Genomic DNA, 27,520 nt, shown 5'->3' on the forward strand with positions numbered 1-27,520 from the left:
ATTTGTATTAAGTAAACTGGGGGTGCTCCCCTACAAAACCCCCTGTCGGAGCCCCTAAAAATAGTAATTTTCTTCGGCGCGCGCCTCCGTCTTGCGCTCAGTTGTCGGCACGCGCCTTTGTCTTCCGCGTTGTTGTCTATGAACCCTAGGTAACTGCTACTTTAAACAGTACTGAAATCTCAGGCTGCGATTAGACCATTAAAAGCTAATTGTCTATTAATCTATTGCGGAATACAATAGTCTCTTTCAAACTGGTGAGTATACACAGAATAAATCAAACTGTAATCACAGAGGCAAAACATCACATATTTTATTGAGATAACCTAATTCAGTATGGATATCTCATCCTTTTGTCTTAGGGAAAAAAAGTGAAAGAAGCCCTTTGACCCCCCTAGACATGTAAACGAAGGAATAACAGAAGGTATTTTGTTTCCTGTTAACTTTTATAACACAAAAATTCTTGTTAGGCCTATCCCGGAGAGAAGTTGGAGTGTTTCATGGGCACTTTCCCCAGTCTATAATAGTTTGCACAACTTTGAATTCTGAAGAACAACAATGGACAGGCTCGATGGTGAAGATTTCTACTCACAATTAGTGAACTGTACTGCTCCCCATTGGAATCGGATGTGATCTGCAGCCTTCTGTTCAACTCCTCTGACAACTCTAGGGCGCTAGTCCGAGAGACGGGAGAAGCAGGGGGTGGAAGCGATGGACTCAACGAATCACCACTTAGACTGATCTCCTCTGAAATGGTTTCCCATGGCTGAAGGAAAAACAAAGGAGAGAACACAGTCTTCACTTCAGACAACTTGGCTTTCTTTTATGTCAAAGCCCTAGTTTGCAATCAAGAGTAGAACAAGTATTTTCAACTGCTCGACCTAACTTTCATTGAATCCTCTGATGCAGCATGTCAAACATTCTGCTAATTTAAACCAGCAAACCTACAGGAACTCATTTCCTGCACGATGACAACATTTGGCACTTTCTCACCTCTATGGTGTATTGCTAAGATGTCAAAAAGTTCCACTTTTCTGATCGCACTTAACATGCAAGAATTTATTAGGTGTTTTATAAGTATTATGCTAACATCTCTGTCATTTGAACTGTTTCACGGCAGTCCTATTATTTTAAATTTGCAGGTTTCGAGCTCAACTCCTTTGATGTTCTTTTCACAAAGTCATGCTACTGAGTCCCCCGCAGCAAACGCAACGAAGCCCATTTCATTCCTATAGGCTTCCGTGCATTCGACACAGGAGAATGGCTGCTACTGCTTTGTAAGAGGGGGACTGTACTATTGTTTTGCTGTTACCATAATTGTAAGTTTTATGTTGAACTGTACTTGCTGAACCCACCACCTTGGGTGAATTTCTTCATAAAGGCAGTTAATAAATTCCAATAAATAAAAATTTGTAGGGCAGCAGACAGGATTTTTTTAAAGTTCTCCCTGCTTTGGGCTGAATTAGTCTCAGGTATTCAGTGGCAGCACCTATCTGGTTATTGGCACTAAATATACAGGTGTTTAGTGGCACCTAGAAGTTACCAGGTAAAGCTGATAGTCAGACTGGATTCTATAAACAGCACCTAATGGAACCTAGAGGAACAGAGGATCTAGAATCAGAAAATAATATTAAATGTTGAACTAAGGCCAGTACTGGGCAGACTTGCACGGTCTCTGTCTGTGTATGGCCGTTTGGGGGGGATGGGCTGGGGAGGGCTTCAGTGGCTTGGAGGGTGTAGATGGGCTGGAGTAGGTTTTAACGGAAATTTCGGCAGTTGGAACCCAAGCACAGTACCGGGTAGAGCTTTGGATTCTTGCCCAGAAATAGCTAAGAAGAAAAAAATTAAAAAAATTTAAATTGAATCAGGTTGGGCAGACTGGATGGACCATTCGGATCTTTATCTGCTGTCATCTACTATGTTACTATGTAACCTACATTGTAGGCACTGCTTATATAATCCTGCCTAGTGGTACATGGGCGGAGGTAGACACTGGTACATTAGGCCAGGTTTTACATGGCTCAATTTACCAGCACCTAACTCATATGCCTAGCGATGTCTAAGTCAACGACGCCTATTCTCTGCCCCTATATATCATATAGGTGTCAGATGAAAGGAAATTCCAGAATATGAGGGCACAGAATGAGGTTAAGAGGTGACAGGCACAGGAGTAATCTAAGGATATACTTTTTTACTCTCTCCGAGATTATCTCGGAGAGAGCGAGACCAGCCCGGTGCAGGAAGAAGGAGGATCTCTCTCGCACCGCACCGCCAAGCCCAGCCCAGCCCAGCCCAACCCAACGAGGGAAGATCTTCGAGCACTGGCACTGGCACATCCTGTGCATTGGTGCTGGTGCCGGTGCCCAATCGGGTAAGAGATGTTTTGCGGTGCTTGGGGGGGGGATGTAGGATCACGGGGGAGGGGGGTGACGCGAGCGGGGGGGGGGGAGGATGCCGGTTCGCAGGGGGAATGAAAAAAAAAATGCTCTCTCGGGTAAGCAAGCGGGGGAGAGGATGCTGGTTCGGAGTAGGCGGGAGGAGGTTTTAGCATGCGCGGTAAATGCGTGTGCTAGCTATATTAATTTTTTTTACATAAATTTGCGTTCCCCGTGCGCTATACCCGTGTGCGCGTTTTACACGGGTGCGCGGTATATGGGTGAAAATATGGTAACTTTCCCCTATCCTTTTGTGTTATCCTTAACTGTTTCCTTTTCTAAAATACTGTATTTCACCCTCTAACCTCTTGTTTCCCATCTGTCTTGTTGGTCTTGTCCGTGTTTTGGTTCTTGTTAATTATTTTAATTTTGACCCCCTCAATATAATTACATTGTAAATCACCTAGAATGTCAATAGGCGAGTACCGGTAATCACATTTTTAATAAAACCTTGAACCTTGATTCCAAATAACACCCTGCTGCAAACACATTTAATAAAAAGATTAGTTTTTCATGGGATAGTTTTATAAAGCTTTTCCAGAGTATGTGTACCTACTTTTATTTGAGCTGTGTGTAGGTGCTCCAGAGCGAGGTGGTTTGGCAACATTTGATGTATTTCATAAAGCAAATGGGGTACATGCACACATTTACACCAGCTTAAGAGCAGCGTCAACACGGACATTTGCATGCTATTTGAACTGCTTCTGGGTGCCTATTATATCAAAGTAAATATGCTTCTATGTTGTCTTTATAAAAGATCACCTTTTTGTACTTATCCTATATGCATCCTGTTATAAAATTAGGCCTTAAAAAACAAAGAATACTAATATTTTAGTTCATCATGGATTTAAGCATGAAAGTGTTAAGAGTTGATTTTAGATGTCTAAGTATATGCTGTAATTTTGCTTATTAAATCCTAATAACCCCAGGGCAAAATAAGCCCCACTTTTTCAGAGAAATGCCAAGAGACAGTGATAATATAAACAGGGAGAAAATGTCCAATGCACAATATTAATTATTTATTTTGTGGGATATCCTCAGTGTGACGGTGTAGCTTAAGAGAGCTGTATTTCAAATAGAGCTCCCACAATCGGCCAACCTTCAATAGTGGTCAAACTTGCATACCATCATAGGAAATCCCTCATGAGCTTTAAGTAAATAATTTTTTTTTTCTTTTACGCAAATTAAAACGTGCACAAATAATATAATATATAAATGTACTCTCCCTGTGACTATTATACCAATTTGTGAAAAAAACAGATGCATTAAGAACATAAGAGATGCCGCTGCTGGGTCAGACCAGAGGTCCATCGCGCCCAGCAGTCTGCTCACGCGGCGGCCTTTTTGGTCAAAGACCAGTGCCCTAACTGAGACTAGCCTTACCAGCGTACGACCTTGTTCAGTAGGAACTTGTCTAACTTTGTCTTGAATCCCTGGAGGGTGTTTTCCCCTATAACAGCATTCCAGTTTTCCATCACTCTCTGGGTGAAGAAGAACTTCCTTACTTTTGTATGGAATCTATCCTCTTTCAACTTTAAAGAGTGCCCTCTTATTCCTACCTTGGAGAGGGTGAACGACCTGTCCTTATCTACTAAGTCTATCCCCTTCAGTATCTTGAATAAGTCTATCCCCTCTCAATCTCCTCTGCTCTAGGGAGAAGAGGCCCAGTTTCTCTAATCTGTCACCGTACGGCAGTCATTGTGAAATGACTCGGCTGTACTTAGCTTAAAGAGTCTGGGCTGAGCGTTGATGTGATACATAGCTCCGTTTTGAAGGACCAAACTCTTTTCTTCAGGAATGCCCAAATCAAAAATGTTGGCCCAAATAGACGCCGCCAAAAAGACACCAACAATATCCAACATGAGCTCCATTGCAGGAGAAGGAATTCTCAAAGCATTACACTTATTTTAAGAAAAGACAGATATGTAAGCTGCCACACTGAAAGTTTAAACTGAAGTTAAAGGATGAAGAGAATATGGGAAACAAAGAATACAGGGAAGAGAGGGGAAGACAGCTGGCACAATCTATTCTCTAACCATGCCAGATGATGCTTTTGTTGTACTTGATTTTAGTAGTTATCACTTTTGTAAAAATTAGGAAATAAGTGTAAAAATGCTGTTTTATTTAGATTTGATATGTGAACTCCTGAGAACATAAGAATAGCCTTACTGGGTTAGACCAATGGTCCATCAAGCCTAGTAGCCTGTTCTCACGGTGGCTAATCCAGGTCACTAGTACCTGGTCAAAACCCAAGGTGTAGCAATATTCCATGCTACCGATACAGGGCTAGCAGTGGCTTCCCCCGTGTCTCTCTCAATAACAGACTATGGACTTTTCCTCCAGGAACTTGTCCAAATCTTTCTTAAAACCAGCTACGTTATCCACTCTTACCCCATCCTCTGGCAACGCGTTCCAGAGCTTAACTATTCTCTAGTGAAAAAAAAAAGTTCCTCCAATTAGTTTTAAAAGTATTTCCCTGTAACTTCATCGATTGGCCCCCTAGGATCTTCAACCGGTAGATTAAAAATAAGGCCCATTTTATTAATTACTGATGTGATGAATGCTTTTTTTATTACTTTTATTTTTGAAAATGAACATACAGTACAGTAAAACCGTCAATTGAATTTAGACAAAGGAGTAAATGCATCTGTTGGGTGGAGGGTTTAAAAGAAAGCACATGGCCCTTACGCTAAGATAACAAATACCTAACCTACAGCTCATCCAATTAATTGCAAAATTAAGGCCAAAACAAACTACATATACAATCAACTTATAGCCAACATGGCAAGCTGATAACAAAGCTGAGGTTTTCCAATGAATAAGTAAATTAATATGCACAGGCCGCAAAGTTGCATCTCTGTAACTTTATTTTATTTACATATAAAGGGTCATTTTACATATGTTTTACATAGACTGTAATTTTATAAAACAGGTACCTATGTTACAGTCTATTTTTAGCCTGTTTTATAAAGGCACATAGGAACCTGTGTATTTTTATAAAATTACTAGCACAGAAATCACACCTAGATTGAAAGCATGGACTTTCTGCCTTCTCAACAGCAGGTGTAAATGTTATTGTGTACTTTACAAGCATAAGCAAGTATATATATAATAAGCTTATAAATCACAACCCCACCCATGTTCTATCAAAGCTCCGCCTATGAGCATGCATACGGTATAAGTACGTGCTAGCTTGCATCATGCGTATTTTTAGGCATGACCTAATTTTATAAGAGGCTTTTTCTGCACATATACAAACATTTTACATGTGGAAAAAATTTATCAAATTGCTTCCATGTTGTGCAGTGAAGCAGACTTCAAGAAAGCTATGGTACTATGACAGCTGCGGTAGCTTTGATATGATCAAGTTTGACTTTACTAACTAGAAGAGCACCAAACTCTTTATAACAAATGAGTACAGGCTGCTTGCCAGTTGGCTAAGGTCCATTTGGCCACTTGGATGCCTAATAACTGGGTACACATTTTGATATATTCCATTATTTGAAGACAGTAGTTGAAAGCCATTTTAGAGTCTGATACATGAAGAGACTTCTCAAGTGGGAGCTTATGTGGTTTAAGGTAAATAACAGGGGGCACTATTTCCTTTTTATGTCAAAAGGACTTTTGGTAAGAATTTTGGATATGTACAGATAACTACATTGTTATGACAAAACCAAATGTATCGTTCTAGTGTACGGTGGTGGCCAAGAAAGCAAATAATGTTAGGAATTATCAGGAAAGGCTAGAGAATAAAATAAGAAATATCTTGAACATTGTGTGTAATTCTAGTCATCACATCTCAAAAAAAGATATGGTAGAAATGGAAAAGGTATAAAGAAAGGTGACCAAAAATGATTAAGGGGGATGAAATTAACTCTCATATGAAAAATGGAGAAGGCTGAAAGGAAATAAGAGTCTCTAGAGCAGTGGTCTCAAACATGCGGCCCCCCAGGTACTGTTTTGAGGCCCTCAGTAAGTTTATCATAATCACAAAAGTAAAACAAAACAGTTTCTTGATCATATTTCTCTTTAGCTATAAATTACAATATTATTATTACGACTTAGCCAAAAGGAAAGATTTATAAACTACAAAGAGGTTTACCTCATGCAAAATTGTCATTTCTTTAATAAGACATTAACTATTTTTTTCTGAGGCCCTACAAATCCAAAATGTGGCCCTGCAAAGGGTTCGAGTTTAAGACCACTGCTCTAGGGTCAGGAGTGGTACCAGAAGACTGGAAAAGGGATGTGATACCTCTCCACAAAAGTGGAAGTAAGGAAGAAGTAGGGAATTACAGGCTGGAAAGTCTGACTTCTGTGGTAAGAAAATTAATGGAAACGCTTTTAAAACAGAGAATGGCCAAGTTTCTGGAATCCTGTGGATTGCAGGACCGGAGACAACGTGGATTCACTAGAGGTAGGTCTTGTCAGACAAATCTGATCAATTTCTTTAACTTGGAGAATTGCCGTTAGATGTGGTGTATTTAGATTTTAGCCTTTGACAGTGTTCCACACAGACATCTAATAAATAAACTGAGTTCCCTCGGGATTGGACCCAAAGTGACGGGCTGGGTCAAGAACTGGTTGAGTGGAAGGCGTCAGAGGGTAGTGATCAGTGGAGATTGTTCTGAGGAAAGGGATGTTACCAGTAGTGTGCCTCAAGGTTCTGTTCTTGGGTCTGTTCTTTTTAACAATTTTATAAATGATATTGTTGAAGGACTGTTAGGTAAGATTTGCCTCTTTGCTGATGATACAAATATCTGCAATAGAGTAGGCACCCAAGATGAGGTGAACAACATGAAGAAAGACCTGGCGAAGCTTGAAGAATGGTCTGAAATTTGGCAGCTAAAATGTAATGCTAAGAAATGCAAGGTCATGCATTTGGGGAATGGTTTAGGGGGTGAAGAACTTATGTGCACGACGGAAGAGCGGGACTTTGGTGTGATTGTATGTGATGATCTTAAGGTGGCCAAACAGGTTGAAAAGGTGACGGCAAAAGCTAGAAGGATGCTAGGTTGCATAGGGAAAGGTATGGCTAGTAGGAAAAAGGAGGTATTGATGCCCTTGTATAAGACTCTGGTGAGATCTCATTTAGAATATTGTGTACAATTCTGGAGGCTGCACCTTCAAAAAGATATAAAAAGGATGGAGTCAGTCCAGAGGAAGGCTACTAAAATGTTGCCTGGTCTTCGTCATATGGCGTATGGGGACAGGCTTAAAGATCTCAAACTGTATACTTTGGAAGAAAGGCGGGAGAGGGGAGATGTAAGAGACATTTAATTACCTACGTGGCGTAAATGCACATGAGTCGAGTCTCTTTCATTTGAAAAGAAGCTCTGGAATGAGAGGGCATAGGATGAAGTAATCAAAGGAAATGCTTTTTTACAGAAAGAGTGATAGATGCGTGGAACAGGTGGTGGAGACAGGACTGGGTCTGAATTCAAGAAAGGCTGGGATAGGCACGTGGGATCTGTTATAGAGAGATCCTATGTGGTTAGAAACCTGATTAAGCGGTTTAAAAATCTTTTAATAAAACTTGAAACTTGTTACTGCAGATGGGCAGACTGGATGCGCCATTTGGCCTTTATCTGCCATCATGTTTCTATTTACAATTTCTTCCAGTGTTGGCAATCATCAGGTTCAAAGTTATTTCTCTTTTTTTTCTTTCTTTATAAATCACCAGTCACATTCAGCTCACAATAATTGTTCCTCTCAATCACTCTTGCCCTCTAAGTCTCTGTCCTCCTAGGATCACCTGACAGAATATAATGTCCAAAAATCTCTTCAGCAGTGAACCTCCTTAGGTTCCCTTTCCCTTGCTCTGCTGCAAACCTTATCAGGACTTCCTTCCCTCAGGAAACCAGTACTCCAGGAGTCTCCCTCAGCACTGGGGCCCTGGCAAGAGAAATAGGATAACCAGAAGCCAGGAATCTGCTTCTCTCATTCTCTTTTATATCATACCCCCTCCCACCTTCCAATTCCACCCTCTACTCTTTTCAATCCACTCACACAAAATCTCAGCGACTCCCTGAAAAATCCAACACCGCTGGTTTTGAGGAAGAAGCATTTTACAGGGGGAGGGAGGGAGGGAACATTAAATAGACAATTTTATCTCCAGGTACATGGGACAAAAATGGGCTCAAAATCTCCTTCTAAAGCCAGTCTTATCTTAAAGCACTTAGGAATTCTGCAAACCAAATTTTCTATTTTTGTTAGTTTCCCATGACATTCATGGGATTTTTTGTGTGTGTTTTATTAACATTTTTATTTTAGAAACCTAACCTAGCAACTATTCTTTAGTACTACACTGTGTTAAGTAATAGGGCACCCTACTGATGACACACAAAAAACCCTGAATTTCTGGGGTTATTCCAGTTATTTCACATTAAAAAAAACAAAAAGAAAACAGGAAAAGTTGATGACATTTTCCATGTGTTTTCAAACGAAAGGGCATCCCTAGAATCTGAATGTTTTCAACATATTACCCCCACACACACACTTTTTACAAAACCACGCAACAGGTTTTTAGTGCTGGCCAGTGCGCTGAATGCTCTGTGCTGTTCCAAAGGTCAGAGTTCCTATGAACATTGGAGCAGCGCAGAGCATTCAGTGCGCTGGCCGACGCTAAAAACCTCTTGCGCAGTTTTGTAAAAGGGGGACTAATTTGGTGTCTCTATACAGAGGATAAAAATCTAAGATTGTACAGTTGCTAGTAGAGAATGACACGGTGACAAAATTCATCACCGTTCCCGTCCCCGCGGATAACCGTGGGAAATAATCCCATGTCATTTTCTAGTGTCTATTTCAACCTCGGTCCTTCTACACCAGCATTCTTCAGAGCAAAGCTTGCGGGTCAGTGGTTGTGGCCATTCATACTCTGATTCTTCCCTCTTTCCTTAAAGAATGACATGAAGATGGTTTCCCGCGGTTATCCGCAGAGACGGGAACGGTGATGAATTTTGTCACCGTGTCATTCTCTAGTTGCTAGTTACAAGAATTTTTCTTGTAGCTCAATGATGGCCACTATTAGATAAAGAATATTAGAGATTAAATATGCAGTAAAACCTTGGTTTGCGAGCATAAGTCGTTCCAGAAGCATGCTTGTAATCCAAAGCACTCGTATATCAAAGTGAATTTCCCCATAGGAAATAATGGAAACTCAGACGATTCGTTCCACAACCCAAAAACTTCAATAAAAAATACTATACATACTTGTATTGGAAGACCTCGCTCATTTAGAACAGTCACTACACTCCCGCAGCGTCAGAGAGAACCATCGGCTCAGTTGTGATGTGTGCATACTGTATGTACTTGTATTGCAAGACATCGCTTGTATATCAAGTTAAGATTTAATAAAATGTTTTTGCTTGTCTTACAAAACACTTGCAAACAAAGTTACTTGCAATCCAAGGTTTTACTGTATATTGCTACTAAGCAGTTTGTACTGTCTCCTATGTGATTAGATATCCCATTTTCTGTTCTCCATGTTAGGGCTAAAGATCTGTAGAAATTCTGCTTCACTGTGTGCTCCAGCTCCAGCTTGCAATTCTTAGCATCTTAGCAGAATCTCTAGGTTGTATGCTCGCTCCCTCTTTCTTTAGCTCGTGTCACCAATCTATACTGCATACTGAAGGGCACCAAAGCCTCAGTACGTCCTTTCTCTGCAATTCATCTTTGCTATGCCACGGTCCTAACCACCGGCAAGAGTGTCACCATCACTGAAACTGCTACTTTAAAGTGTTCCCCTCCCCCAGCTAAGTAAATTACTTTGAGAATGTGACATTTTGTATAGTGGATGCATGTCCCTTACTATTTGAATCTATTTTTTAAAACTACAGCAAATGCATTTTTAAAAAAAATGGAAGCAGAAGGCCAACACAATATCATTTCTATTCAAAGTCAATTAAGTATTGATAAAAAAAAAAAAGAAGCACCACCTTTACTCACCTCAGGAACATCACTGCTGTCTGTGTGTTCAGGTTCTAAGTCCTCACTAATATGTCTCCTGGAACGAAATACTCTGTGGGCTTCTTGTTGTATGTGCCTAATGTTACTGTCTGAATCAGATGCTACATCACTTGGAGATTGAAATTAAAAAGTGAGAACAAAGAAAGAAAAACAACTGTTACTGAAAACCAAATACATATAGTCATTCGTTATAAATTTTACTTATAGATCAAAGAACAAGTTGTTATAATGTAGATTATTAGGGAAAGGGGATGGGACTTGTATACCATGCAAAGCGGTTTACATATAATACAGGAACTTATTTTGTACATAGGGCAATGGAGGCTTAAGTGACGCCCAGAATCACAAGGAGCAGCACTGGGATTGATCCTACAACCGCAGAGTGTGGAGGCAGCAGCTCTATCACTAGGCCACTGCAAACTACCGTGTTTCCACGAAAATAAGACCTACCCCAAAAATAAGCCCTAGTTGAAGCGCAGGATTCGTGGTAGCAGCACTTCCCTGCATGCACCCCCACCCCCCCCCGCTAATCCTTCCATCTCTCCCTCCCATCCGAACCCTGCCGACCACGAGACCAAAATACCTTGTTCCAAATGGCAGCATCAGCAGCAATCCAGACACAGGCTGCTTCGTGTCCTTCTCCTGTCGGGGTGTTGCGTGTGTTGCATTGCTGATGACATCATCAGTGATGCGGCAGAGGAACGCCCTGGCGGGAGAAGGCCGCAAAGCAGACTGTCTGGATTGCTGCCAATGCTGCCGTTTGGAACAAGGTATTTCGGTCTTGTGGTCAGCGGGGTTCAGATCCAGGCCACTAGTACCTGGTAAAAACCCAAATAGTAGCAACATCCAAGGCAAGCAGTGGCTTCATCCATGTTTGTCTCAATAACAGATTATGGATTTTTCCTCCATGATGCTGGGTTCCACATGAGAAGATACCTAAATCTTTTCCTGGGCAGTGACATTGTTGAGGACATTGTGCGGTGGCGGCTAAGAAAACAAATAGAATATTAGGAATGGAAAGGAATGGATGCCCTTGTATCGCTCTATGGTACGGCCGCACCTCGGATACTGTGTGCAATTCTGGTTGCTGTATCTAAAAAAAATAAATAAATAGCGGAATTAGAAAAGGTACAGAGAAGGGCAATGAAAATGATAAAAGATGGGATGACTTCCCTATTAGGAAAGTCTAAAGCAGCTAGGGCTCTTGGAGGAAAGACAGCTCAGGGGTGATATGATAGAAGTCTTTAAAATACTGAGTGGAATGGAAAGAGTAGATGTGAATCATTTGTTTACTCTTTCCAAAAATACTAGGACTAGGGGGCATATGATGAAGCTACTACTCATAAGTCGTAGATTTAAAACAAACCAGAGAAAATATTTCTTCACACAATGTGCAATTAAATTTGGAATTCGTTGCTGGAGAATGTGGTGAAATCAGTTAGCTTAGGAGAGTTTAAAAAAGGTTTGGGAGAAGTCCATAGGCCATTTTTGAGATAGCTTGGGGAAAATCCACTGCTTATTCCTAGGATAAGCAGCATAAAGTTTGTTTTACTACTTGGGATCTAGCTAGGTACTTGGGACCTGTGTTGGGCACTGTTGGAAACAGGGCATTGGGCTGGATGGACCTTCGGTCTGTCCCAGTATGCAACTCTTATGTTCCTCTCTTTCTAATGGGCAACTACCAAACTTTGCTTGAACCCAAGTAAAACTGAGTTCCTGTGGGTTCCTAAAACAAATGGCACATATCCAACATCAAAGTCTCTTTTGGGAGATAAGAACTCTCCCTTAATTCATAAGTCAGAAACCTTGATGTACAGATAGATTCAACAATTACCCTGATCCCCCAAATTCAAGCAACCTATAGGAGTTGCTACTATCATTTGCAACAACTATGCTGTTTCTCTCCATATATTGAGAAGGCAAATGCTGTCACAGTGGTTCACACCATAATGACATCAAAGCTAAATTACTATAATGCACTCTATGTTGGTCTAAGAACATAAGAAAAGCCGCTGCTGGTCAGACCAGTGGTCCATCGCGCTCAGCAGTCCGCTCACACGGCGGCCCCCAGGTCAAAGACCAGTGCCCTAACTGAGACCAACCCTACTACAAGGGTGTGCACCAACTCCTCTTGTTTCAGAATGCTAGCAAACAACATGATCACATCACGTCTCTTCTGTAAAATTCATAATGGGGATAAATTTACAACTCTCTGTCTGATCTTCAAGGCCCTTGAAGGAAACGGGCCAGACTATTTGAACAGGATCTCCCTCTGCGCATATCCAAGGTTGCTAAAGTCTTCTGGACACCAAGATGGATCTTAGGAAGGACAAACACCACCAGTTCCAAAGTGGTGCTATTTTCCATGACTAATGCAGTTACATTGTTTGATTTTCATAATGAGATGCACTGCATGTTTGCATTACATTATTAACTTGTACTGTAGCAAAAAGAATGTGCGTTAAGTTGAAATAATGCAATTTTACCATTTAACGTGTTATTTAGCAAAAATTGTCAGTTATTCCCTTAACTCACATTAGTAATTACCCTCCCACCCTTTAATGGAGAAACTACTCAAAGAAGAAATTGCCTGCATATTTATTTGTCAGTCAAACACAGTTAAAATCTGAATGTAGGCAACTTGAGCACCTGTGGTGTTCCATGCAGTTGATATAAAGAGAAGCAGCTTGGAAACATAACAAATAAGCTTTTTATTCTAGATGCATCCTCACGGGTAAAGAATGGCCTTTACACATGTATAACGGCGATCACATTAAAGCCATTTTAGAAAATGGGCTATTTACACATGCTCACCACATTTACTTTGGCAGGAGGTATGTTACGGGTTGGAGATATAATGATCTGGGTGTGCATAGCATATCAACGTGGAGTCCCCATCTTACAAGAGAAACCCAAGAGGATAACAAAAACCAGATACATTGGAATTTACAGCACCCTGCTTTAGGGAGATGGGACTTGATGTATAGTATACCATCTTTCAGTAATTTACATATTCTACACAGGTATTTATTTTGTACCTGGAGCAATGGAGGGTTAAGTGACTTGCCCAAAGTCACAAAGATATGCTATAGGAATCAAACCCTGTTCCTCAGGTTCCCAGGCCATATCCCTATGTTTCAAGTTTATTAGGTTTTAATATACCACTTATCAAGGTTATCTAAGTGGTTTTACAATCAGGTATTCAAGCATTTTCCCTATCTGTCCCAGTGGGCTCACAATCTATCTAATGTACCTACGACTATAGAGGACTGAGTGACTTGCCCAAGGTCACAAGGAGCAGTGTGGGATTTGAACCCACAAACCCAGGGTGCTGAGGCTGTAGCTTCAACCACTGCGCCACACACTCCTCCACTAAACACTAGGCTAAATGCTCCAATCCACTTTAAGGAACAGGTCCAGCCTTTAGGCATAAATCCCCCTTCCTGGTCTCTGAAGCCATCCCATAAGGCATCTAATCTCCTCCATCACCCTCAACAGATCTTAATACCCCTAAGTGCCTCACCCTCTGAAAGGTGGCTTCCCACCTGAACCTTACCAATGATGAGCTCCTCCTGCGCCTCCTCCCCAGTAGAATCCCCCCTCCCTTGATCTCCATCCTTAGCTTATTGGGGGTTATTGATGTCTAGTGAAGCAGAAGTAATCCCCACTCCCTCCAACCCTTACAGTCCCAGTTCAAAAATGGTCACTATCACCTTTAGAGGAAATATTGTAGCATTATCACTTGAAGTCAGGCTTCCAAATAAGGTCAATATACAGCAGCGGCCAAGAAAGCAAACAAGATGCTAGGAATTATTAAAAAAGGGATGTAAACAAAACTAAGAATGTTATAATGACTCTATATCAATCCATTGTGTGACCTCACCTTGAGTATTGTGTTCATTTCTGGTCTCCTTAACTCAAAAAAGATATAGCGGCACAAGAAAAAGTTCAAAGAGTATCCAAGATGATAAAGGGAATGGAACTTCTATCGAATGAGAAAAGACTAAAGAGCTTAGGGCTCTACAACGTGGAAAACAGACAGATGAGGGGGAGATATGATTGAAGTCTACAAAATCCTGAGTAGTGTAGAATGGGAACAAGTGGATCGATTTTTTACTACATCAAGATTTACAAAGACTAGGTTACACTCGAAGTTAGAGTAATACTTTTCAAACCAATAGGAGGAAATATTTTTTCACTCAGAGTATAGTTGAGTTCTGGAACGCATTGCCAGATGATGTGGTAAGAGTGGTTAATGTAGCTAGTTTTTAAAAAAAAGTTTGGCAGTTCTTGGAGGAAAAGTCCATAACTGCTGTTGAGACAGACATGGGAGAAGCAACTGCTTACCCCGAATCGGTGGCATGGAATGCTGCTACTATTTGGGTTTTTGCCAGGTACTTGAGGCCAAGGTGTTATTTGTATTTAAGATCTTATGAGGGTGAATCAAAAATTAAAGGCAATTCTTAAATTACGCAATGACCGGAGCCTGCTGATACAATATACTAGCAGGAGTGCAAACCCTGCATTTAATTTACAAATTGCCCTTTCATTGCTTAATTTTTGCAACATTTATATATGGTTTCTCTTAAGAGTTTGGCACATGATAGACAGGGATATATTCTCCTTGGAAGTAAAAATGAAAAATGTTAGAGATGCATCGGACCATCACAATTTTTTTTAACGATAAAATAAATGGCTATACCAAGCAGCCAAATCCCATAGTAATAGAAACATGGCCTGATTTCAACGTAAGACTTCTTTGCTATAGCAACTGACAGCACTAAGGGAACAGCTGAGTAATTTGATGCATTTCCAATTAGAAATTCCCACTATGGATATATATCGATATACTTACTGCTCATTAAAGAGTTCAGCATTTCATTTTCAAACATCTGAATCTAAAGGTGCGCTGATCATGCTCAGAAGATGAAAAAAAAATTAACTTGGGTGGTTCATAGACAACGGCGCGAAAGACAAAAGCGCACGCCGACAATTGAGCGCAGCGCGCACTGCCGCGCCACTCTAAATTACAGTTTTTAGGGGCTCCAACGGGGGGTTTTGTTGGGGAACCCCCCCAGTTTACTTAATAGACATCGCGCCAGCGTTATGGGGAGTTTGGGAGGGTGAAGTTTTCAGTAAAATGTGGGGGGTTAGAACCCCCCACAACGCCCCCACAACGCTGCGCGATGTCTATTAAGTAAAGTGGGGGGTCCCCCCTCACCCTCCCGTCAGAGCGCTAAAAACAGTAATTTAGAGCGGCGCGGCGGCGCACACCTTTGTCCCGGTGCGCTTTTGACCTGACACCACTCGGGTTCATAGACAACGGCGCGACGCGGCGCGATGTCTATTAAGTAAAGTGGGGGCCCACGCCCCCCCGTCGGAGCGCTAAAAACAGTAATTTAGAGCGGCGCAGCGGTGTGCGCTGCGCTCAATTGTCTGGGCGCGCCTTTGTCCCGGCACGCTTTTGACCTGACCCCACTCGGTGGCTACAGACGCAAGCTTAAAACACCTATTGAGGGACTGACTCATGAAGCATGACAGTAATTGCTATGCAGATCAATAAATGACAGCAGTTCACCCATGAATCAACATCACATTTGTTAAATTAGCTATGTGGCAAGCACTAAAATACATGTAAGCAATTTAGGATTTTGAGATTTTTCAAGTCAGATACAATCCATTTAGAATTTAAATTGAGGAGTGGCCTGGTGGTTAGAGCTGCTGCCTCCACACCCAGTAATATTCACTTATATATATGGTCTGGATATTATGTTTGAAGAAAAGGTTCTTACTCTTGTGTATAAGACGCCTCAGCCCCACCACTCCACCGCAGAAAAGAATTTTTATCTCGCGGGAAGCATAATGTGGTGCTTCATCATTGGCTGTCTCCACTTATTTTGTTGATATTATCTATCTTATACTATTAGCTTATATATCATTTAGTGTTTTTCTGTGATGCTTCACTTATAGTTATACTAGTGATATTAGTAATAAATAGTTCAAGCGGTACTTATCTCAGCCAGCCAAACCAAGGGAGCCAGACCCGACATGTTTCGCACGGTAATCGTGCTTTTTCAAGGGTCTCCCTGAAACATATAAAAAGCATGCTATGATCGTTTTCAGAAGCAGGGCTGAAATACATAGTTAAAAACAGCCCCCTCTCCTTCAATTATTGTGCTATTCCAAGTAGCTTACCGAGGTCGCCACCGTCATCCGACTCCAGAAATTTAGTAAGCAAAAGATGGCGGCGGCGTCCTCAGACCTCAATTTAAATAATTGTTCCATTCATTATAGACTCCGCCCCCTGCCGCCCATTGGACAGACTCCGAGAATCATTCATACCAGGGAACCCCACTCAATCATGCTATTCAATCCCCGTGGTGTTACCGTGTCTAATTTAAAAATATATCTCTGCTCCTCCTCATTCAATTTTTTCTGACCCCCTTCTACATCACTGATCATATAGATGATTCGCCATCTCAACTGATCCACCGAATGTTTATATTTAGACCAGTGTTCTACTAAGGGAGCCTGGACAACTTCATTGATAATTCTGGACTTGTGCTCGTTTAAACGTGCTTTAATCTTCCGATTTGTTCGACCGATGTATATGAGATCACACGGACAAGTTATAGCATATACAACTCCCAGGGAATTGCAATCTGTGTTTGCTCTCGATCTTAAAATTAGGTCTCTCCCTGGGACTGCCCACTTTTCCCCTTGGATAGTATAGGGACACCATTGACATTTCCCACAGCTCCCATGATGGCCCGACTTGCTCCTACATTTTATTCCATATCTTTGGAAATTGCATCTTTGTCCCAGCGTACTCCCTCTAGAATAAGCTACTAGAGGAAATTGTTCTAAAGACTTATGGTTTTGTAAAATGTGCCAGTATTTCCTAAGTATGCCCACCAGGGCTGAAGTCGCCCTAGAAAAAGGTAATACACAGGTCAATTGGCCATATTCATCCTGTGAAGTATTCCCTGGTTCTTGTAACAATAGGTTCCTTTGTGCAAATTTACCCCTCAGATATGCTTTTCTGATAGAACCTTCAGGATACCCTCTAGATCTCAATCATGTAGATGAATCGATTCCCCCTGCCGAATCCTCATGGGCGGAACTCGAGAATGCTATGAAAAGAGCCATAAGGGCCGAACTACATTGTAGCACATTGGTACAATACCTAAAGAACGCGATGATTCCTAGGGGTCTTCGGGTCCTCAAGGAACCCAAGATGATCTCATCAGACAAATCTTTCATGGAACGTTGGACGGGGATTCTGAACAAATGCTCTAGGGATCTCATGATCCTATTGGTTGAGACCACAGAGACGACAGAGAAGGAGCTATGTGCCAAGGCTAATGCGATAGAGAATGAATTGCAACAACGACAAGAGGTGACAGACTTCGACCAAAAACTGAAAGATTTGAAGACATCAATGACTAAATTTAGAGAGGAGATCAGAATTAATAAAATCAAAAAGTGGAAAAGGGATGAACGCGACTATCTACAGGATAGAGTATACTCATGGCAAAGGAAGAACACGGGGATCCCACAGAAGAAGAAGATCGCTTTTGACAGCTCCTCGGGAGACTCTGAAGCATCTAGTGAAGGTTTAACAGAATCTACCAACGAGAAAGGAGGGGAGTCTTCCAGTGCAGACGCTCGGGGTCGAGGACGTACACGTCAACAAAGAACCAGAGGGACAGTTCAGCAATCATCATACAGAACGCGGACAGGAACAGCTCGACAATAATCAATTTATCTTCCGTTCAACTTACAGATCACCAAGTGAACATTTTGGATAAAGGTATGGGTTTTGTGATGTCCCATCCACCGGACTTTTTCGAACTGCATAAAGCATTTCACAGTTTCATAAGAAAGATACAACTGAAGGTCTTTTTTGATGATAAGGACACCGACCATCAGATAGAGGACGCCAAAGATGAAGATACAGATGAACAGGAGGTCCTTATGGACAAAATTTCAATTCCTATCTGTAAGGCCAAGTCGGTTTGGACCCCCCCGGGACCTATGGACCCTTTGATCTACACTTTCTCTGAATTAGTCACCAAAAGATCTGAAAAAACTGCAGAGTGGGTGGATTCACCAGGGCCCTTTTAACACCACTAGGGCCCAGATGGAGGGATTCCAGGCCCTTTTGGATAACAATGACATTATTATCACCAAGGCAGATAAGGGGGGTGGTACGGTGGTCCTCAATAGAGTAGATTATGAAACAGAAGCCTCACGACAATTGGGGGATACGCAGGCTTACAGCCTGTTGATAGAAGACCCTACGACATCTTTAGGGATTGAAATCTTGGATTTTCTTAACAAACATCGGGAGGAAGGAACCATTACAATGAAAGAATATAAATTTTTATTTGAGAAACAACCTAGGATTCCCAAGATCTCTTTTGTGCCGAAAGTACACAAAACTTTAGTTAATCCCCCAGGGAGGCCCATTGTCAACACCCGCTTCTCCATCTTGGAGCCCCTTTCTAAGATGGTAGATTTTTTTCTTCGGGAGAAAGTCCCTAGAATAAAATCCTATATCAGAGATTCATCCCACTTTCTAAGGAGTTTAAACAATTTGAATTTAGACATGTCAGATAAGTGGCTAGTAACACTAGATGTTGTGTCTTTGTACACACAAATTCCGCAGGATGAGGCCCTCATTACTATTAAACAGACATTACAGTCTAGGATCCCCCACCGCATTACTACCGATTTTCTAATGCAATTGGCTTTTTGGGTGATCAAAAGAAATTACTTTCAATACCAACAGAGGTTCTACCAACAAACACAGGGGGTGGCAATGGGGGCGACTCTGGCGCCCTCGGTTGCGGCCCTATATATGGAAAAATTCGAAGAAGCCTGGGTGTATTCGTCTATTTGGTCCTCCAATATTTTGTTTTGGGGTAGATTTTTAGACGATATTTTCTTTATCTGGCATAATACAAGGCAGGAATTAGAGGCCTTCTACCAATATCTGAATTCGGTGGACACTAATATAAAATTCACTTTGTCATGTCATAAAACGACCATAGATTTTTTAGACATTACTGTCCAAGTTCAACAGGGCTCTATTTCCACAACATTGTTTAGGAAGCCAGTCACAAAAAATACTATACTACACTACAGTAGCTTCCACCCATATAAACTTAGGTATAATCTTCCTATTGGACAATTCCTGCGTATTCGCAGGATTTGTTCTTCGGTCTCCCAGTATAAAATTGAAGCCAAAAAACTAGGGGACAGATTGAGATCTAGAGGGTATCCTGAAGGTTCTATCAGAAAAGCATATCTGAGGGGTAAATTTGCACAAAGGAACCTATTGTTACAAGAACCAGGGAATACTTCACAGGATGAATATGGCCAATTGACCTGTGTATTACCTTTTTCTATGGCGACTTCAGCCCTGGTGGGCATACTTAGGAAATACTGGCACATTTTACAAAACCATAAGTCTTTAGAACAATTTCCTCTAGTAGCTTATTCTAGAGGGAGTACGCTGGGACAAAGATGCAATTTCCAAAGATATGGAATAAAATGTAGGAGCAAGTCGGGCCATCATGGGAGCTGTGGGAAATGTCAATGGTGTCCCTATACTATCCAAGGGGAAAAGTGGGCAGTCCCAGGGAGAGACCTAATTTTAAGATCGAGAGCAAACACAGATTGCAATTCCCTGGGAGTTGTATATGCTATAACTTGTCCGTGTGATCTCATATACATCGGTCGAACAAATCGGAAGATTAAAGCACGTTTAAACGAGCACAAGTCCAGAATTATCAATGAAGTTGTCCAGGCTCCCTTAGTAGAACACTGGTCTAAATATAAACATTCGGTGGATCAGTTGAGATGGCGAATCATCTATATGATCAGTGATGTAGAAGGGGGTCAGAAAAAATTGAATGAGGAGGAGCAGAGATATATTTTTAAATTAGACACGGTAACACCACGGGGATTGAATAGCATGATTGAGTGGGGTTCCCTGGTATGAATGATTCTCGGAGTCTGTCCAATGGGCGGCAGGGGGCGGAGTCTATAATGAATGGAACAATTATTTAAATTGAGGTCTGAGGACGCCGCCGCCATCTTTTGCTTACTAAATTTCTGGAGTCGGATGACGGCGGCGACCTCGGTAAGCTACTTGGAATAGCACAATAATTGAAGGAGAGGGGGCTGTTTTTAACTATGTATTTCAGCCCTGCTTCTGAAAACGATCATAGCATGCTTTTTATATGTTTCAGGGAGACCCTTGAAAAAGCACGATTACCGTGCGAAACATGTCGGGTCTGGCTCCCTTGGTTTGGCTGGCTGAGATAAGTACCGCTTGAACTATTTATTACTAATATCACTAGTATAACTATAAGTGAAGCATCACAGAAAAACACTAAATGATATATAAGCTAATAGTATAAGATAGATAATATCAACAAAATAAGTGGAGACAGCCAATGATGAAGCACCACATTATGCTTCCCGCGAGATAAAAATTCTTTTCTGCGGTGGAGTGGTGGGGCTGAGGCGTCTTATACACAAGAGTAAGAACCTTTTCTTCAAACATAATATCCAGACCATATATATAAGTGAATATTACTGGTTATTTCAGGGGCTGGATTACTAGAAACAAATACCAGTGGCCATTATAATAGGTGCCTCCACACCCAGAGCATGCAAGTTTGATCTCAGCCTGCTCTCTGCGACTCTGGGCAAGTCACTTCACTCTCCATTGCCCCAGGTACCACAGTTACAACTACTGCTATTTATAATTTCTATAACACAGAAATGCATATGCAGCGCTGTACATTTGACCTGTAATAGATGGCTCCTGCTATAAGGAGCTTGCAGTCGAATTTGGACAGACAGACAAGACATATAGGGATTGGGGAGTTTCTTGCACAGAGAATGATAGAATGGACGTAGGTAAATTTACAGTGAGTGGGAGATAAGAGCTGAAAGCAGCCTCAAAAAATGGGTTTTTAGCTTTGATTTGAATACTGCCAGAGACAGAGCCTGACGTAATGATTCAGGCAGTCTGTTGGATTGAATTTGTTCCAGCAAGACAGAAGGGATGGAGTCTGGCGCTGGCAACGGAGGAGAAAGATAAGAGGGACTTGCCTGGTGCACCTTACAGGATGTGAAATAGGAGGAATGAGTGTATCTAGAGCAGAGAAGAGAATGGTGCTGTAGGAGAAGACCGCTTCACTGACACACTTGTACGACATAGTATAGGAAGGGAGGGATGAGACAGTGGTGGAAAGGGTGCCAGGGTCAATAGCCTGAAGGTTCTTAAAAAAGGTAATGATTGGACGGATTTTGGGGGGGAGGAGGGGAGAGTGATGAGTTGTGATCATTAACATATGATGGTCAGAGAGGAGAAGAGTGGAGATGCAGAATTTGGTGGTACAGCAGTTGGAGAAGACAAGGCCAAGGCAATGGTCATTCTGGTGTGTAGGGGTGGTGGGGCACAGCTGGAGATTGTATGAGGATGTTAGAGCGAGAAACCTGGAAGTGTAGGAGTCAAAGGGGTCATCAGCATGGAGGCTAAAGTCACCAAGGATGAGAGGAGATGAGGGTTCAAGAAAGAAGGAGAGCCAGAAGTCAAAGTCAGTGAGGAAAGGAGAGAGGGACTTAACAGGAGGTCAGTAAATGACTGCTACTTGTAGAGATAGAAGAGTAAATAGATGGATTGAGTGGACTTCAAAGGAGGGAGATCAGTGAGACTGAGGTGGACAGAGGAATTGATATATAACATAACATGCTTGTATACTGCAGCTACCTATGCGGTTTACAGAGTAAAGATACTGGACATTCACAGTGAATTACAATCGATTAGTTAAAAAATTTACCAAACAAGTGTCTTTTAAATAATTTTCTAAATGCCAGATAGGTTTTGGAACTTAATATAAAATTACCAAGATGTTTATTCCATATACCGGCCTGATAAGATAGAATTCTGCCAAAAAATCGTCTGTAAACACATCTCTTAATGGAGAGAGTAAGAGCCCAAAACCACCTCCACAACCAACTGAGTGAGGTGTTTATGAGAAAAAGTAGCCTTCATGGCAGCTGAAGCAGAGCCTTTAGGGCATATCAAGGTCTCAGTTAGTGCCAGCAGGGAGAGAGTTTGCGGGATAAAGAGGTAGTTGATGAAAGTAAGCTTGTTGGAGACAGTGTGCACATTCCACAGGGCGCATGATAAAGGCGGAGGAGAGGAACAGAAATAAGATGTTACATTGCAATGTGACTCACTTGACTAGGGTGAGGGTTGATTGGGAGAACTGGGATTTGGACTGATGTCCCTGGCAGAGAGCAAGAGAAGGAGTAAGAGAGTACAGATGAGTGGGAGAGACATGGGGAAGCCATGCCACGGCCAAGATGCATACAGGAAGAGTGAGGATGGCTGAATGAGAAGAAACATTATTGAAGCTTTAGTGCTAAGAAGAAGGTAGAGGACAAAAGGAAGGGTGAGATGGTGAAATCAAAAAGTGAGTTATGTGGTGGGGGAGTTAAGTGGTTTTGGGGGGGGAGAGAGAGATTGGTAAAAGTCGGTATTAGAGGGAAGAGTTGGTGCACAAGAGTCATGGAGAGGGGAAGGGGAAGGAGTGGGCACCAGGTGCTTCCTTAGTGGACAATGAGATTTAGCCTGGATATACGAGAGTTTCCTAGGCCTAACTAAATTGTGAGCCTGCCGGGACAGTTAGGTATAGAGTACCTGATTACTATTCAATGTATTGTAAACCGCTTTGGGTGAATCTCTTCATAAAAATGCAGTTAATAAATCTAAACCTAATCAATCAATAAATCCAATTTTCTTTTCTTCAGTATATATTTGCAGTGCATAGCTCAACTCTGTAACACACTGGACAGTTTTAATGTAAAATTGAGATATACACTGCAAAATTGTAAAGTTAAAATAATAAACTAGCACGTGAAGGAAAGGGTTGCTAAGTGGACATCAGCAAGGTAAATCATTTTATCCTATGAATCATTCCATACTATTCTGAATAACTTACTACCAAGAAAGTTGTAAGAACTGCCAGCCTGAATGTGGTGGTTTGTATTTAAAAGCCAGAATTCTAAAAGTAAGACTGGGGAATTAGAGTGTGAGGCACTTAGGGGCAAATTCTGTAAAGGATGCCTAAAGTTAGGCGTCCATAATGTGGACTTCCAGCAACTTAGGTGTCCAAATAAATTAGATAATAAACCCAATTAATGACTTTAACAAGCAATAATTGAAAGTTAGACATCCAAAGGCTGTGCGCGATTCACAAAGTAGACATCCATTGTAGACGCCCATCGGAAAAAGCAGCGCCTAAAGGGATAGGCGTGGGCATGGTTTTAACATGGAAGTCCACTTACAGAATCACGTGGCGCTGAGCATCCTAAAGTGTCTATATTTTTGTCTAAAATGGAGGCGTTGCAAAACCAGGTCTACTTTTGGGCGTTGGTTGGGTGTGAGCTAGGTGGACGTGACTTAGGTGTGCTGGAGGCATCCACATATAGGTGAATGGGGGCTTCTATTTTGGGGGTAAAGAGGACTCTTCTTTAATAATAATAAAAAGATGGAACGCGCTTCCGGAGGTTGTGATAGGCCAGAGTACGCTACAGGGGTTCAAGGAAGGTTTAGATAGATTCCTAAAAGATAAGGGGATTGAGGGGTACAGATAGAAGTAGAGGTAGGTTATAGGAATAGTCAGGGACCACTTCACAGGTCATAGGCCTGATGGGCCGCCGCGGGAGCGGACTGTTGGGCGCGATGGACCTCTGGTCTGACCCAGTGGAGGCAGCTTCTTATGTTCTTATGTTTAATAATGCATTACTTAAGCAAAACACATGATAAAATGTATTGCATACTAAACCTCATTCCCAAAGTTTAAGAAAATAAGAAGCATGCACTGGTATCCTAATTTCTGTTAGCACGTTTAATTGGGAACCCTCCCACAGTCCATCCACTTATACATCTCCTCTCGCATTTACATGCTAGCCCCCAGATTCTGTATAGGTTTGCCTAAAGCTGGATGTTCAACTTTAAGTGCGCATCACAGATCCAGGCTTAAATTAATCAGCTAATCAGGTCATATCGAGCACTTAATTGGCAGTAATTAGGAGTTACTTGTGGATCTGCTCTATGTCCCCTTTCTATAGCCTGTGCCCCCAACTTATCTCGTGTGCAACTCCAAGGGGGGAGGGGGGAATGGTCGGGGAGGGTCACAAGCGGATCAGGGGCATTCCCAGAATTTAGGTATGCAGTTATAGAATGCACGAATTCTATGAAGGAGTTCCGCACAGAGCTGTCTTATGGAATACTAGCTTGGTGCACAGTTTTGTGCCCGACAGTGTGCGCAAGCACTTAGACCAGCCAAAGTCAGGTGCAGAAATGCATGTTTAGCACCCATCATCCCGGCGCCCAATTTGGGGCCACAATACTGAATACCCCCCACCAAGCGACTTCTGTGCATAAGTTACAGAACACTGCCCAGCACTTAACTTATATGTGCAATAAGCGCCAAATTTTACGTGACAAGTTTTGGAATTGCCTCAATTTCCCCCCCCATTCTATTATTTCTTGCCTTCAATTAGGCCCCCAAAAGTATGCAAAAAAAAAAAAAAGAAGAAGCCAGGTCTGTAACAGAATCTAGACATCTAGATCCTGTTATAGTAAACAAGCAGAGCCAGCTATCAACCTGCTTAAAATTTAGGCATGCATGCTTACACTGGCCATAAAGCTGGTGTTAAATGCATTTACCTAAGTGCAGCAGTATTATGTAAGTTGTGCACTTAAGTGCTGGACATATTTAAATTTTAAAAAGATTTGGGTACACTCCTGGAAGAAAACTCTATAATCTGCTATTACATGGTATTACATGGTAGCATGGAATCTTGCTGCTATTTTGGATTTGTAGTTGTGACCTGAATTCCATGCTACGACCCCAGGGAATAGTAGTAGCTTGCCTCATGTAAAAGCAGATTATGGACTTTTCCTCCAGGAACATAGCCAAATGTTTCTTTTAAACTCAAATATGCCAAATGCCATTACCACATCCTTTGGCAATGAGTTCCAGAGTTTAACTATTCATTAAATGAAAAATATTTCCACCTATTCATTTTAAAAATATTATGACATAACTTCATTAAGTGTTCCCTTGTCTCAGCTACAAAATTAGATTGTGAGCCCTCTGGGGACAGGGAAATAGTGTATCTAATTGTAAGTGACTTTGAGCTACTACTGAAAAATAACTAATTAAATAAACTAACAGTATTAGGAACAAAAGATAATGGGCAATTTCAAGTACCTGTACTGCACAATTGTCTATAAGGGAGAAGTTGAAATCAATCTAGATAATCACTAATAAATGCAACTTGCAAACAGAACTTGGATCAAAGAAAAGATATCACAGCAATCTAAACGAAGTAGAGAAAAAGACCTCAATATTCAAATGCTCACTGACCCAATTCATGTTACAGAACAAAGCAGGGTCAGGGCATATTCAATCATTGGTCAAGAAAATAATGGAACAGTATTTCGAATCAATGCTCTCTAGATCTAATGTTGTTATTAATCCAATCTTTACAAGAATGAAGAGTGAGGTTAACGACCAGATCACTAAACTACAAGGGGGGTCTGACTTTACAGAACAGATGCTGGCTGTTAACAACTAAAATGGAAAATCAATATTAAGGGGTGGAGGAAACCTAGCACAAACACTACATTTAAACCTCGCCACCAAAATACTCTAAATCAGTGTTCTTCAACCACCGGTTCATGGACCAGTGCTGGTCCACAGAAATTTCCTGCCGGTCCACAGGGCCAGCACATGTATCAGGCCCAAAACAGTGTTCTTCAACCGCCGGTCCATGGTGCGATCGATGCGGCGTTATTTTCGAGCCAGCTCCTTCTTCCTAACTGATTCAGTGCACAAAGCCACGGGCAGTGGCTCCTACGGGCATCCTGCGCCTGAACCGGAAGCCTTCTCTCTGACATTGCAACGTCAGAGGGAAGGCTTCCAGATGAGGCACGGGATGTGCAAGGTGCAATTAGTACTATTATGGGGGTGGAGATTGGGTAGAGATGGGCGGGGTCTGTGTTCTTCAACCGCCGGTCCACGGACCGATGCCGGTCCGCAGAATAATTCTTTTATTTCTGCCAGTCAATAGGTGTAAAAAGGTTGAAAAACACTGCTCTAAATAACCACTATGAACACTCTCTTGTAACAGAGAAGGAAAAAGCCTCAGATCATGGCGTGCCAGCAACAATGGCTCTACCATACATCACAGGCATAAAAAAAACCTTCAATGTTCCTTATGAAATATTTATAACACCCTTGTGCCTAACCTATATGTTTTTGCAAACCCCCAAAAATATTTTTTGCTCTTTAATACATAACATACATACTCTTTATTCGGTGTATTTTTTGTCCTTTTCTCTGGGTTTCTGGTGCTCGGAGCATTTTTCAGCTCTGCCTGTTTTGAGAACACACAGGCTTCGGTCTGTAGCCAACAGGCCAATCTCAGTGAGTACCTGTTAGCTAGCCTATATAGTTTTCTTTAGAGCTCAGGGCCATCCCTGAAGTGGTCTCATCTCCTGTTAAGCAGGGGTTGAGCACAGGCTGTTGGGCGCCCTTAGGAGACTTGGCGGTGTCTCTCAGGGTGCTGACTGCATCTTCTCACCGCTGCCTGTCCAGGTGTGCGTCCATTGGTCCGCAGGGGTGGAGGTGCAGTCAGGCTTAGGGTCTAACTGGCAGCCCAAAGATCAGCTTTGCAGAGGCATTCCCAGCATGAAACAATGATTTTCTCATCCGGCTACTGCAAGAGAGCTGAGGCAGGCTGCAGCACAGATCCACACGCTGTTACAGCCTGTAAGATGAATGGAAAGTGGTGTTTGCAAGGTTTCTGCAAGTCCCCCTGCGTTCCTGCATCTGAAAAATCTTAATAGCGCCATTTTTTTGACTTTAGTAAATGTAAAAAATATCACAATTTTAGTGCGAAGTTCTTGATGGCAGCCATCTTGGATTTTTAGCAATCTTTTTTTCTAAAGTTCCCTGCTTCTCCAAAACTGCAATTTTTGCCTCAAAACTTGTTGGGATGGAGTCCTTGGGCTTTCCTCA

The 27,520-nt window shown here is 41.8% G+C and overlaps 1 protein-coding gene across 13 annotated transcripts in view; it reads right to left on the reverse strand.

The window, feature by feature from the left end:
* NEDD4L (NEDD4 like E3 ubiquitin protein ligase) overlaps positions 1-27,520 on the reverse strand; it is a 656,466-nt gene that overhangs the window by 181,600 nt on the left and 447,346 nt on the right. For all 13 annotated transcript variants that reach the window (XM_033933707.1, XM_033933724.1, XM_033933698.1 and 10 more), the window contains 2 exons: positions 10,380-10,509; positions 590-763 (listed from right to left, as the gene is read on the reverse strand). In XM_033933707.1, coding sequence (XP_033789598.1) covers positions 590-763; positions 10,380-10,509 — 304 coding nt within the window. The remainder of the gene's footprint in view (positions 1-589; positions 764-10,379; positions 10,510-27,520) is intronic.

The sequence above is a fragment of the Geotrypetes seraphini genome, chromosome 1 (assembly GCF_902459505.1).
Source record: "Geotrypetes seraphini chromosome 1, aGeoSer1.1, whole genome shotgun sequence".
Taxonomy (NCBI): Eukaryota; Metazoa; Chordata; class Amphibia; order Gymnophiona; family Dermophiidae; genus Geotrypetes; species Geotrypetes seraphini.